This window comes from Phalacrocorax aristotelis, chromosome 3 (genome assembly GCF_949628215.1).
Source record: "Phalacrocorax aristotelis chromosome 3, bGulAri2.1, whole genome shotgun sequence".
NCBI lineage: Eukaryota > Metazoa > Chordata > Aves > Suliformes > Phalacrocoracidae > Phalacrocorax > Phalacrocorax aristotelis.
In genome coordinates this window covers 85,891,558-85,904,575 of record NC_134278.1, presented here as the reverse complement: position 1 = coordinate 85,904,575, position 13,018 = coordinate 85,891,558, and the positions used below count along the sequence as shown (strand labels likewise).

The 13,018-nt window shown below is 42.4% G+C and overlaps 1 protein-coding gene across 17 annotated transcripts in view; it reads right to left on the bottom strand.

Moving 5' to 3' along the window:
* The window catches only part of MACROD2 (mono-ADP ribosylhydrolase 2), a 911,164-nt gene that overhangs the window by 36,357 nt on the left and 861,789 nt on the right, over positions 1–13,018 (bottom strand). For all 17 annotated transcript variants that reach the window (XM_075088273.1, XM_075088274.1, XM_075088281.1 and 14 more), the window contains 3 exons: positions 9,277–9,354; positions 8,592–8,663; positions 7,896–7,967 (listed from right to left, as the gene is read on the bottom strand). In XM_075088273.1, the coding sequence (XP_074944374.1) occupies positions 7,896–7,967; positions 8,592–8,663; positions 9,277–9,354 (222 nt within the window). The remainder of the gene's footprint in view (positions 1–7,895; positions 7,968–8,591; positions 8,664–9,276; positions 9,355–13,018) is intronic.

The following is a 13,018-nucleotide window of genomic DNA, read 5'->3' as shown; positions in this document are numbered from 1 at the left end:
TTTCTTGGGAGGAGAAACATTCGAGGTCGAGCTTGAATCATGTTCCAAACAGCACAATAAGACAAAATATTTTAGCCTGAATACAGAAGAGAGCCATTAGAGGAATTACAGCTACTTCTGTTCATATTCCAGTGCTCTGACAGACATCCTGTCCTCCAAAGAGTTAAGCAACTTCCAGAGATTATGAGTGAGGGGAATCATCATATCTAATGTCTTGACAAAGGGAGATAGAAAGAGGTGGGAAATAAGAAGACAGAGGGGAGACCAGGCTCGTAGGAGGAAATGGCTACATATTCACACAAATAAATATGAGTTTTATTTCTGTGTGTTGCGAATTGTGTTATGGAAAAACTATGCTAATTAAAACTACAACTAAATGCTGAATGCATGGTCGTTACGACATGACAGGACTATTTCCAGTTGTACATATAAAGGGACTGCCAAACCATCTATTAAAAGCATGTATACTTACCTAGTCTGCAAATAGATCAGCAATCACCACTTACTCTGCTTTTTAATAAAGGGATTTGAGAATATTCCCTAACCTTATAAGAAACACAGATTTTCATTATTCTTTTGTGAACCATAATGAGTGCATTATAGTAGCTGGAAAAAAATTACAAAGGTGTCAGTCTTTTTTTCTTCAGTTTCTCCCTAGTAATATGTAACTTTAAGTTATGGTAGGAAAAGAGGGAATAAATTGGCACATGCTATATTTTATTACTGATTTTGGAAAAAGCAATGGCAGGTTTTTATGAAACACACACAGTGCTTTACATTGTTAAAGTCTTCAGGGTAATCTGACTTGCTTCTTATTGCTGGCAATGGGAAACACTAGTGAGATTGCCAAGACTCTGATTCTTTGTTCCTCTAGGCTCCTGATGCCCCAGAATCTCAAAAGCGCCAGGGTCCGTGACTCCTCGGTAATACGCACTACAGTGTGACCCTGGAGCTGTGAAGCCAAATGAGATATACAGAAAGGACCCTGCAAGCCCTATAATCCCCCAAAAACACACAGATGAGCTGGTAGTAAAACTTGCACTTAGATCAGAAGCTTACCTACGGTTTGTCAGAAGTTTGTAAAAACTGAGACGCATCTCAAAACCAGCAAGAAACAGTCATTTCTCCACAGAAAACCAGATCACTGAAAAAATTCCTACCGTGCTTCAAAGCCACAATCAGTAACTAAGCAGAAATCTAGCTTTAGGTTGGAGAAGGGACTTTGATCTTTGTTGGTCATTTAGTGGCTTCCACAGCTCCACTGGTGGGGACAGCACAGGTCACAGATGACTCCCATTAATCTAATGGCTCCCAGTGAGAGAAAGAAAGGAGAGAGGCAGCTATGTGCTATGCTACGCTTTGCTCCAGGATGACATTGGAAACACAAAAAACCAGAACAGAAAGACCCGGTAGTTTGCAGTTTAGTAGTTGCTACATTTGGCTATGCATATAGATACAGTACAGGTCAAAACCACTTAAGATGCATGTATTTCTATTTAATGGCACTAGCAGTCCCATGTTAGCATTTTTCCCATGTGTTCTTAGTCAAAAATATGCCATTTCATTGTATGACAAACGTACTGTGGATGCTGCTGGAAAACTATTTAACTGAATTAGTTTATGAGGTAGCACTCGAGTTACATAAAATAATGTTACATATTAAATCTCTCTTTTATGCCAGGTAATCTCCTTCTATTAGGAGGAGTCTCTCTTCAGGGAATATATCTTATTTTATCAGCCTGCACCTCAGCTGATTTTCTTTTTTTTTGTGGCAAACTTTCAAAACTCTTGTGGCAGAGTATGTGCCCACCAGAACTCGAAGCATCTAGCAAGAGAAGCGCTGAGGGTGTTCAACATGCTTTTATACCCATAAGAATGAAACAAAACAAGGGAGAGCCTTGATTTCCTTCCCTTCTCAAAACCCTCAAAAAGCACCCATTTATTTTCCCTGACCCAAAGACAGTATGTTTGGAAGAAGCTGAACAGAATGTCTATGCAGTTACCAAAGTTATCCTGCAGGTACGCTGAACACATCATGTCCTCCAATCATGGAACTGACTGAAAGCTCACTTAAATCAATGAGAGTTCTTCTATGAACTTCAACGAGCTCTGGATTAGACAAACCTATAGAAATAATACCTGAGCCCCCAGCTAGGAACACATTCCAAAACGCTTGGAAAGAACCTTTTACTTACTTAGTACTGGAACCTTTTAAATCAGAGGCAGGAAAAGCAGAAGTGCCAAGAGCAAACCTTTTCTGACATTACCTTTGTTTCCTTAATGTTGCATATTTTAACAGTAGGTAGAACAGATGGTGAAATAGAAGCTCTCCACTGAGAACTAAACAACAGTGACTAGCTGTAGGGGACACTAAAGTATTAAAGAGAAGGAAATGTACAAATAATGAAAGTAAATGAAAGTACGTTTTGTCCAACTTGCTTTTGATGAAGCATAAAATAAAATGTAAATAATTTCTATTAGGAAGAAATTAACATAACGACTTTGGTATTTGGAATCAGAGTGAGCTTGTATTATATAACTTGGCTTTGCAACTGAGGTAGTGCAATACCATTTACCTGGATTTGAAGTAAGGATTGTATCAATTCTATTTTCAGCATTAGTACTAAAGCACAAAACCAATACCATTAATATGACTGATAATAAAGAGATGTGATTAGTCTCAACTTGGATGAAAAGAAAAAAAAGAGGAAATGTTGTTTAGCTGCATATGAACAAAGAGGTTCTATTAACTTGGATTTGCAGTGAAGTGTCAATATTGCTAACGCAGGTTTGCAATTAAGTTGGTGTCAATGCGGCTGAGAAAATGAGTTCATAATTAGGAGAACACAGTTAGAATGGACCTGAATTTTCAATAAAAGTCATGTCTGCATTTTAATTTGGAACTGTAATATGCATCCCTATGCTGTTCAAATGACCATATGATTATTAACTTGCAGTTAGTTTACAATCAGAGAATTATTTACATAATAAGTTATTTTTTATATGACCATGTGCCTGTTACAAATGGTGAACTGAACATAGGGTTCCCAGAAGCGTCTGACACTTAAAATTAAACTGCATTTCTTTGCAGAAGCATTTCTAAGCAATTAAATACTTTACTTCCAGAAAAAATTACTGCTTCAGCAACACTCCGTACTCCTGCTCCACATATTTGTTGTTTTATTAGAATGACTAGTTTTAGTTAATTACTAGTTAAATCTCTATTAATGACCTCACAAATAATTATCATACCCATTTATTGTAAATACTCTCGATGCTTGTAGCAAACATGATCAAGAGGGTACTTAAGTGGACATAAATTGGTTGTTTAATTACCCTTATGCACTTTAATGCAGAAAACCAATCACAGAGTCACAGGTTGGAAGGGACCTCAGGGATCATCTAGTCCAACCTTTCTAGGAAGAGCACAGTCTAGACAAGATGGCCCAGCACACTGTCCAGACGACTCTTAAAGGTGTCCAATGTGGCCGAGTCAAGCACTTCCCTGGGGAGATTATTTCCAATGGTTGACTGTCCTCAATGTGAAAAATTTTCCTCTTGTGTCCAATCGGAATCTCCTCAAGAGAATTTGTGTCCACTCCCCCATGTCCTCTCCATGTGACTCCGTGTAATAAGGGAGTCTCCATCTTCTTTGTAGCTACTCCTTAAGTACTGGTACATGCTGGTGAGATCCCCTTTGAGCCTCCTTTTCTCAAGGCTGAACAAACCCAGTTCTCCCAGCCTATCCTCATATGGCAGGCTTCCCAGTCCTTTGATCATCTTGGTGGCCCTTCTCTGGACCCCTTCCAGCCTGTCCACATCCTTTTTGTATAGAGGGGACCAGAACTGTACACAGTACTCCAGGTGTGGCTTGACAAGCACTGAGTAGAGTGGGATGATGACTTCTTTTTATCTCTGCTGGCGATGCCCTTTTTGATGCAACCCAGCATCCTGTTGGCCTTCTTGGCTGCAGCAGCACATTCTTTGCTCATGTTGAGCTTTCTGTCCACCAGGACCCCCAGGTCCCTTTCCACAGGGCTGCCCTCCAGCCAGGTGGATCCCAGGCAGTGCTGCACTCCCAGATTATGTTTTCCCATGTGTAAGACCTTACACTTGTCCTTGTTGAACTTCATAAAGTTCTTGTTAGCCCACTCTTCCAGCCTATCCAGATCTCCCTGCAGAGCAGCTCTCCCTTCTGGAGTGTCTGCTTCCCCACTCAACTTGGTGTCATCAGCAGACTTCATCAGGCTACACTTGATGCCGTTATCCAGATCACTTATAAAGATATTGAATAACATTGGGTCCAGTATCGATCCCTGGGGGACTCCACTAGTGACAGGTTGCCACATGGAAAAGGAGGTATTTATCACCACCCTTTGGGTGTGGCCTGTCAGCCAGTTCCCCACCCACTGCACAGACCACTTGTCTAGGCTATAACGCATTAATTTCTCCAGCAGGAGACTGTGGGGGACCATATCAAAGGAGAAGTCTAGGTAGACAATGTCCACTGCCTGCCCCATGTCAACCAGGCAAGTCACTTTGTCATAGAAGGTCACCAGGTTTGTCAAGCATGATCTGCCTTTAGTGAAGCCATGTTGGCTTTTCCCAATCACGTGCTTCATTTGACTTGTGATGGCCCCCAGGAGGATTCGTTCCATAACTTTCCCAGGGATTGAAGTAAGGCTGATGGGCCTATAGTTACCCGGATTCTCCCTCGAGCCCTTCTTGTAGATATGGGTAACATTTGCCTTCCTCCAGTCCTCTGGGACATCCCCTGTTCTCCATGACTTCTCGAAGATTATGGAGCGTGGCCTTGCAATGATGTCAGCCAGCTCTCTCAACACCCTCGGGTAGATGTTGTCAGGGCCCATTGATTTGTAGGGGTCAAGCTCCTGTAATAATTCATATACTAACTCTTCCTTCACTGATGGTGGGTCGGTGTTTGGATCAATCGGCAATTTTGTTCCCAAAGCCTGGGACCCAACGGTGTTGGTAAAGACAGAAGTGAAGAAGGTGTTGAGGACCTCTGCCTTTTCTGCATCGTTGGTGATTGACTCTCCTTTTCCGTTTAACAGTGGGCCTATGTTTTCCTTCCTTTTCTGCTTATGGTTGACATGTCTGAATAAACTTTTCTTGTTATTTTTTATGTCTACAGCCAGTGTCAATTCAAATTGGGCTTTTGCTTTTCTAACTGCATCTCTGCACACTCCGGCTGTGGCGGATAATTCTCCACTTCTCCATTTCTGGTGTGCTTCCCTTTTCAATTTGGGTAGACCCAGGAGGTCGTGGTTGAGCCATGGGGGCCTCCTGTTCTGCTTACTTCCCTTTCCTTTGTAGGGGATAAATTGGTTTTGTGCTTCCAATATAGAGTTCTTGAATTCCCAGCACTCACTAGCTCCTTTGTCTTCCATGGAAGTTTCCCATCGAATCCCTCCCAATTGAGCCCTGAGTGAACCGAAGTTTGCTCTTCTAAAATCCATAATCCTTGTCGTAGAGCTAACCTTCAACACACTCAGCAGGATCCCGAACTCCACAATATTGCGGTCACTGCAGCCAAGGCTATCACTAACTGAGATATTACAAAGCAGGCTTTCTCGGTTTGTGAATAGCAAGTCCAGCAGCTACTCCTTCCTGGTTGGCAAATCTAACAATTCTATCAGGAAACAGTCCTCTATACATTCCAGGAACTTGGTGGACGACATGTGAGCTGCTGTATTGTTCTTCCAGCAGATGTCTGGGTAGTTGAAGTCACCTATCAGGACCAGGTTCTGTTGGCCAGAAGCTTGCTTTAGTGCCCCAAATATCACTTCATCAGCTTTGTCTCCGTGGTTAGGAGGTCGACAGCAGATGCCCACTGTGAGGTCCTGCTTGGAGACAACCCCTTTGACTTTAACCTAACCTCTTAACATTCGATAGAGCAGTCGCAATCACCATAGTTGACTTCAATACATTCCAGGTGTTCCTTGATGTAGAGTGCAACTCCTCCACCTCTTCTACCTTGCCTTGCCTGTCCTTATGAAAGAGCCTGTAACCGTCCATTGTGATCCCCCACTCATTTGAGTTGTCCCACTATGTTTCAGTTACTCATATGATGTCATACCCTTCTGAGTGGGCACGGAGCTCCAGTTCCTCCTGTTTGTTATCTGCGTGCATTTGTATACATACACTTGAGGTGATCACTCTTCTGTTTCATGTCTTGGGAGACAGCTAAGGAACCTTTATCACCACACTGTTTGGCCTGACTTACTCCCCCATTGGACATGCTGGTGTGAGCGTTTTCGCAATGGATCCCACCCCCGAAGTCATTCAGTTTAAAGCCCACCTCACCAAATTAGCCAGCCTACTGCTGAAGACTCCCCTACCTCTTTTAGACAGAAGGACTCCATCCCTCCCTAGCATGTTGTCATCATTGAAGAACACCCCATTGTCAAAAAGCCAAACCCCTCACAGTGGCACCAGCCACGTAGCCAGGAGTTGATATACATTACGTGCCTGTTTCTGGCTGCTCCCTTCCCTCGAACTGGCAAAATGGAAGAGAAGATCACCTGGGCGCCAATGTTTTTCACTTGCTCCCCCAAGGCTTGAAAGTATTCTTTGATTTTACCCAGGTTACAGCTCTCAGTGTCATTCATGCCTACATGAAATAGTAATAGTGGATAGCAGTCTGTTTTCCTGATGACTCCTGGAAGGCAGCATACCTCCCGTGCCTCTCTGCCAGGTCGGCAGATGGGTGCCTCAGTACCCTTCAACAGAGAGTCACCCACCACGAGCACTTGTCGTTTCTTTGTACGATGTCCTCTGTATGTTGCTGGTACAGTTTCCCCTTGCAGGGCACTTTGCAGACCTTGCTCATGGGTATCCTTAGTCGTTAAGGCTTCATATCTGTTTCTGATTGTGATGGTGAAGGGTGCAGGCTGATGTGGAATCCTGCTCCTGTGAGTCACCAAGGTCCACACTTCCTCATTCTCAGCAGTGTCTGCCACAGGAACATGATTCTGAAGCCACCTGTCTATCTCTGCCTCAGCTCCTCTAATACTGTGCAGCCTCTTAACCTTTTCCTGCAGTTCAGCCACCTGACGTAACAGGTCATCAACCTGTGCACACCTCGTGCAGGTACTTAGCTTTTCGTCAGAAGAGGGGTTTGGGCAATTGCCGCAACCCACTGCCTGTACTGATGCGTCCTTTCTTACCAGACCTGTCTGGGTGGATGAGCCTGACATCTCAGGGCTTTGGCTGAACAAACAGTGGTTTTAGCTCTGAGGCGAGTGCCCACCATTTTGCCCGAGGCCAAAGCACTTGCCTGAGCTGTAGACCTACAAGTGGGCTGTGGCATCCCTCCTGCTTGCCCTGTCAGAGCGAACTGCTGCACCACGCCCTTCTGATGTGCCACGCCCTGTTTACAACACTCCTGTTCACTCGCACTCCCGGGGGGCCGTTTAAATCTCCCGCCGTTGCTTCTGGCAGCGCCCCACACTGCGTCAGCTGCATGTCAGCCTCTCTCGTGAGACCTGCTGGCTCCTGACGGGTCCCTCCGCTCACCCTCGGGCTTCTTGGGTACGAGCAACTGCCTTGCCTGCCCCTATCTAGCGCTGAGCCATGGGACTTGCCCTTGCCGCCGCTGTACTCCTGGCCGACTCAAAAACCAAAGATAAGAAGAGTATTTATTTTAAAGTCACTTTAGAATTTCAGTGTGCACATTTTTGCACTTATTATCCTATGTAAATCCACGTCCAATATATCAAAACAACACTCAAAGATAGGCAAAAGAGGATTTTTAGAAAAGAAAAAAAAAAAAAAAGCTTTTATATGTTCTTTCCATGTTTCCTCACAATAGGAAAGGGGAACATAAGCCCAGCAGCATTCTCTGTCTCAATCTATTTTATAAGTATCCTTACCTTCTTCTTCTTTTCCTTCTTCTTCTTTTTCCTCTGCACCATGAATCAAAGGTATCTCAACTTCTGTTGTGTCTGAAGAAATTTGATAAAATGAAGATGAACAGTAAGGCTTTTCAGAATGGACATAAAAGGATTAACATACACTAGATAGATTACCATTAAAAACACTGGCAGAGGAAAAGGATCCTTTTCCCCAAGAGTACTGATACAAAAGCCGTCTCAGGGAAATCCAGGGGGCTGTAGTTGAGAGCAAGGCCTCGATCCTCCAAAATGCTGAGCTTTCTGGGATTTAGCACAAAACCCCCACATGACTAGCTCCAAGCACAGGCCTTCACTGGGACTTCTTGCAAGCCCAGAGACACACATACACAAGTGTTTTGCCGGATGGGGACAGAGCATTCAGTACTCCCAGTGTACAAGGCTGAAGTGCTTGTCATCAGGAGTAAGAAATGCAATATTCACTTCTTTCTCTAACGATCGCAGTCATTAAAAGTCAGCTTTTGTCACTGAGAATCCATAGATACTCCCCGGCTCAGGGTTAAATTTAAAAGTACTATAAGAAGATCCAGCTCCACAGATTTAGTTTAGTAGGTATGGACAAAGAAAGGAAACTTAAATGCTACTGATAACAGCTGATCAATGACCAGTGGTTTTCCCTGTTAATCTTGCTCTTTGATTTCAAGACGTGTGCAGTACCTTTTATTTCCATGCAGGAACTTTGGGAATCTGCCCCAGTTTTCATCTCCTCTGCAGAAACATCCTGTTGTCCTGTTAACATGACAAATTGAAAATGACACCAGTATGATGGCTGTGTGCAGGCAACGGCAAGTTTGTCAGAACAGGACATGATTGTAACATACAGCACAGTCCTTTTCAGCCAAGTACTGTTTTTTTTTATTAAATGAACAGTGTTGGAATTATTTTATATATGAAAACATCACTTAACAAACTCTTAGCATTACGTATGTTAAACAGCTGGTCAAAACTGACCCTGAATCAACTTTTGGTTTTAGTTCTTTTGTAGCTCTGCCTTGACAGACTGATTCTCATAGGAGCAAAGCGCTTGCACTTGGCAGTCAACTTAGGAGAAGGAACAGAATCACCCCACAGGCTTTTAGAACAACAACAAAGGACAATAATAACAATGCTACACACCCAGGATCAATATTGTTAAACCCACTTATTTGGAGACACGTGTCTTTTCCAGCAACACCAGAGTACTGCACCACAACTGGTAGGCACACAACCTCTACTATCCGATAGCATTTTCTTAAGGCAGCAGAGGTCCGCCTGAAAACTACTGGATGCTGAAACTGGAAGAACTAAGGTTCCCAACTAGTTCACTATCTCTGTCTTAAAGAATTTTGACATAACACTTTACCTTCGGCTTGATCTTGTTCACATCCTACAGGATGCACTGGGTCATTCTCCCATGCGCCTTTGAAGTCTTTCAGAGAGTCTGAGGAAACAGCAAACAAACAAACAAATCCTGATGCAGTTTTCATGCTGGAAAAGTCCAGTAGTTACTTCAGACACAGGTAGCCCTTAGGTGCTAGCTTCGTATCTGGCATTCTGATACTCTGACAGATTTTCTATGTGTTTAACTACAGACTTACATACTACAAAAGTATACTCATGGGTTTCAATTATTCAAATTGATTTTAAAAGCTGTACACTTACTGAGCAGCTTTTTGCCTGCAGTACAAACCTTAAACAAGGAGCTAGCGAAAAAGGATGCGTAAGAATAAGCAGCAGCACTACTAAAAATTTTATTTCTAATGAACAGAAAGGCACAAAGCTATCAGAAATAGCACTAACCTCCTATTTGATAAATAAAGCAGTTTCTTATTTATTTAGAACACCACCAGCACTTTTCATGGTTGGACTTCCACAAGCTTGACAAACGTTAAGTCCTATAAATCCAGTGCAAATCCTAGCCTCATTTCAATTGATGACAGAACTTCCAAGGTCATTATCGTGGTCAAGACTGCTTCTCCTTTTGGGGGACACCAGCAAAATGAACTGCCCAAAGCCATAGCCTGAACCAGTGGCACAGCAAGGTTTAAATTAGACAACATAAGTCCAATTGCTATGCTACCCACAGTCTTCATAAACACAGGACATTGTTTTGTTGTATTGAACAACATTTTCTGACAACAGTCACTCCTGAGTTTTTGCATGGGTATGGAAAAATGCATCATTCCACTGCAGTCAGGAAATCACAGCAACACAGCCATTCATTCTAGCTCTGCTAATCCGCACAATACACAGTTTTCAGTGGATAAAGAGCTCTCTTTGATCCTCATTGAAAACCACTGCTGATACAACTGGACATTTCTGCAAACTACAGGGGTAAGTACACTTGAGGTCAAACCAATGGTAACGGATGATCACTACTTGTGTTCCAGAGTGAAAGACTTTCTAAAATGCTGCTAGATGGAAAACAGAAGTAACAGTGCCGAAAGATCTACAGTGCATGATAATAAATTATGCTATGACAGTCTTGTTAGGGGTCTACCTCTGTAATGTCCCTTTCTACAATACAGCAGAGTAAATCTTACAATATACCAAAGGATGCCCCTGAAAAACTCTGTTCCTGAAATTTGCTAAGAATAATCTCTGATGGATAAGTGAGAAAGCTGGGTTGTTAACATCTGATCCAAATTTAATAATCTGTAGAAAAGGTATGCACTGAAAGTGTGTGGCTTTAATTAACTGCAAATAATCTCCCAAGGCAAATATTTAATTACCTGCACAGCTTCTTGGTTCTTTCATGGCATGACAATAAGTTTATAAATCCAAGTTTGAAAGCAGAACATCTCACTGATGTACAGTTTGATAGAATTTGCCCTCGCTGCACTTTTTTTCACCCTACTGTTCACTTAAAATGCTACTCTCTGCTATCAGGTGTATCACTGCACTGGCCTTTCATACTAGGATGCCACATTGTGCTGAGTTACAAGGGATTACCCCATTAGCCCAAATCAGAGTAAAAATAAGTTAGAATTTCATCAAATTCCAAATTTAATTAAAAAGCGAGTTGAAGAACCTCTTGGTATAAATGGAAATGGTACTAAAAGTCTGTAGGGTATATTTCAAGCAAACTTTAAGCCCATGGAGTGAAATTCTGGCTTTGCTGAAGTTTCTGAGAAAGCTTTCAGGATATCAAACAAGCCAAGATTTTTACCAGCTGTAGCCCCATACCTTAAATTAATATAATATTTTCCTGTAACATTTTAGTTGCATGTTTGTAAAAGGAACTGTACTGACAAAGCTGGAATTAGAAGTCCTCTGCCTTAAGTACCTTCCAGCCAGGACCTGAACACAGCCCTTCAAAACAGCCAAAAGTGATGATAAAGTGTGATATTACCTGCTATGGGCAGGAGAGATGCATGCAGCTCTGTCCTATCAGACCCGTAGAGCTATCTTATTCTGCACTTATTGCACAAGCACTTCATACTCCCAGACCTGTGCCTTTAATCTCAGTTCACGGGTGCCACCCTTTCTCCTAGAATGAGGAATGACTCCAATTTCATGCAAAAATCAATCCCCAGCATCAGAGGAACAATTACATGCTTTGGTCAATAACAACAAATGGAGTTTAAAGAGCCCTGGGCTTGGCTGACATACGGGCCCCATCATGCTGCTGTTTGTCATGGAGCATCATGTAGCTTATGCTAAACTACAGTTATTGCAGAGTGTGGGGAGTTGTTGCTACTCCCACCCTTTGGCAAAGCTGGCAGTTTGACCCGGCAGCTGTGCCAAGAGCCACCATTAGGCACCATAGCTAGACACCACCTATGCTATTTGGCACATCTTCACACATTCCCATAGATGGCTTTACACAGTTTATTCTTAGAGGATTGTAATTTTGTGTTAAACTTTCATTTTGGTCATAAAGGGGTTTCTAATTTTTCTAGGGTTCAAGAAAGCAACTTTAAAATTGTAAGGGAATCCAAATTATCCCAGGCAACAAAGAATGATAATTTTGCACAAGTTTTTTTTTTGTAAAATGTGTTTGTGAAAAGAGCAGAAAAAGGACAGGAGTTACTGCCTAGCTGTAAGCGTCTGCAAGGCTCTTATTTCAGCAATAGAAATCAGTCATTGCATAAGTATGCAGATTCTGAGTTTCAAAATCTTTGAGGTCAAGACCATACCAAAGATTTTTTCTTTTCAAATGCAAATATTAGATCAAATATTCAAGCCAAAAGGTCCAAAGACACATTTACTTTTAGGATTAACAAGAATAAAATAAAGCAAAGGAATAAACCCAGATTTATGAAGAAAATCTGAGCAAAGCAAGAGTAGACATGTAAGAGCAAATGCACCAGTCAATAAAAGCTGTTCCCAAATTGGATACGAGGCAGGAGTGCCACCTCCATTTCAGCTGGCAAGCAGCAGTGGGAATCCCACAAATGCCTACAATATACTACTTTCTGCAGGCAAGTTTTCAGTAAGGTAGTGGTATTCCTCGGGCTCAGCTGGTCCTCTGTGCTCACTTAGCCCTTTAGAGCCTTATGCTGCTGGGTATAAGCCAGTAGCATAGTCTTAAACAATTCCAGGGTCTACAAAAGCTCTGGCCATCCCTAAAGCCTTCGTTCATCTCTAATTGGCTAGGGAAGTAACTCTGACATTTTAAATGGCATAAAGTAGTCTTAGCCCTCTCCTAACACAGCTACTTACCTGTTAAGTTGTACTGGAGATTCCAAGTCAGCATATTATTTCACAGCACAGTATGCTTAGTTTTTTTGGTAACATATGCTAGGCACTATTTACCTTGGGTAACCACAAATTGGGACTGTAAGAGTTAACATTCCTCCAGCAGGACTGAAATTAATCAGTGTTTCTGACACTACACTGGGGCACTGTTCCTAATGTCATCATCGATCACACATGAATGAACAAAACATTACATTTAATGGCATATCTACATCAAGCTCTGAAGTGCTCATTGAAGAGTGAGCACCCCTTAGTGCCTTCAAACCTGCTTTTACTTGGTGGCTGTAGTGACAGTGTCCACATCAAGAGCTCTTGGCTCTGCACCCCTCCATCGTATCGAAACAACTGTCTCGTGGGGCTGTGTGGTTGAATGCACCTGGGAATTAGCCCCAACCTTCAACAAC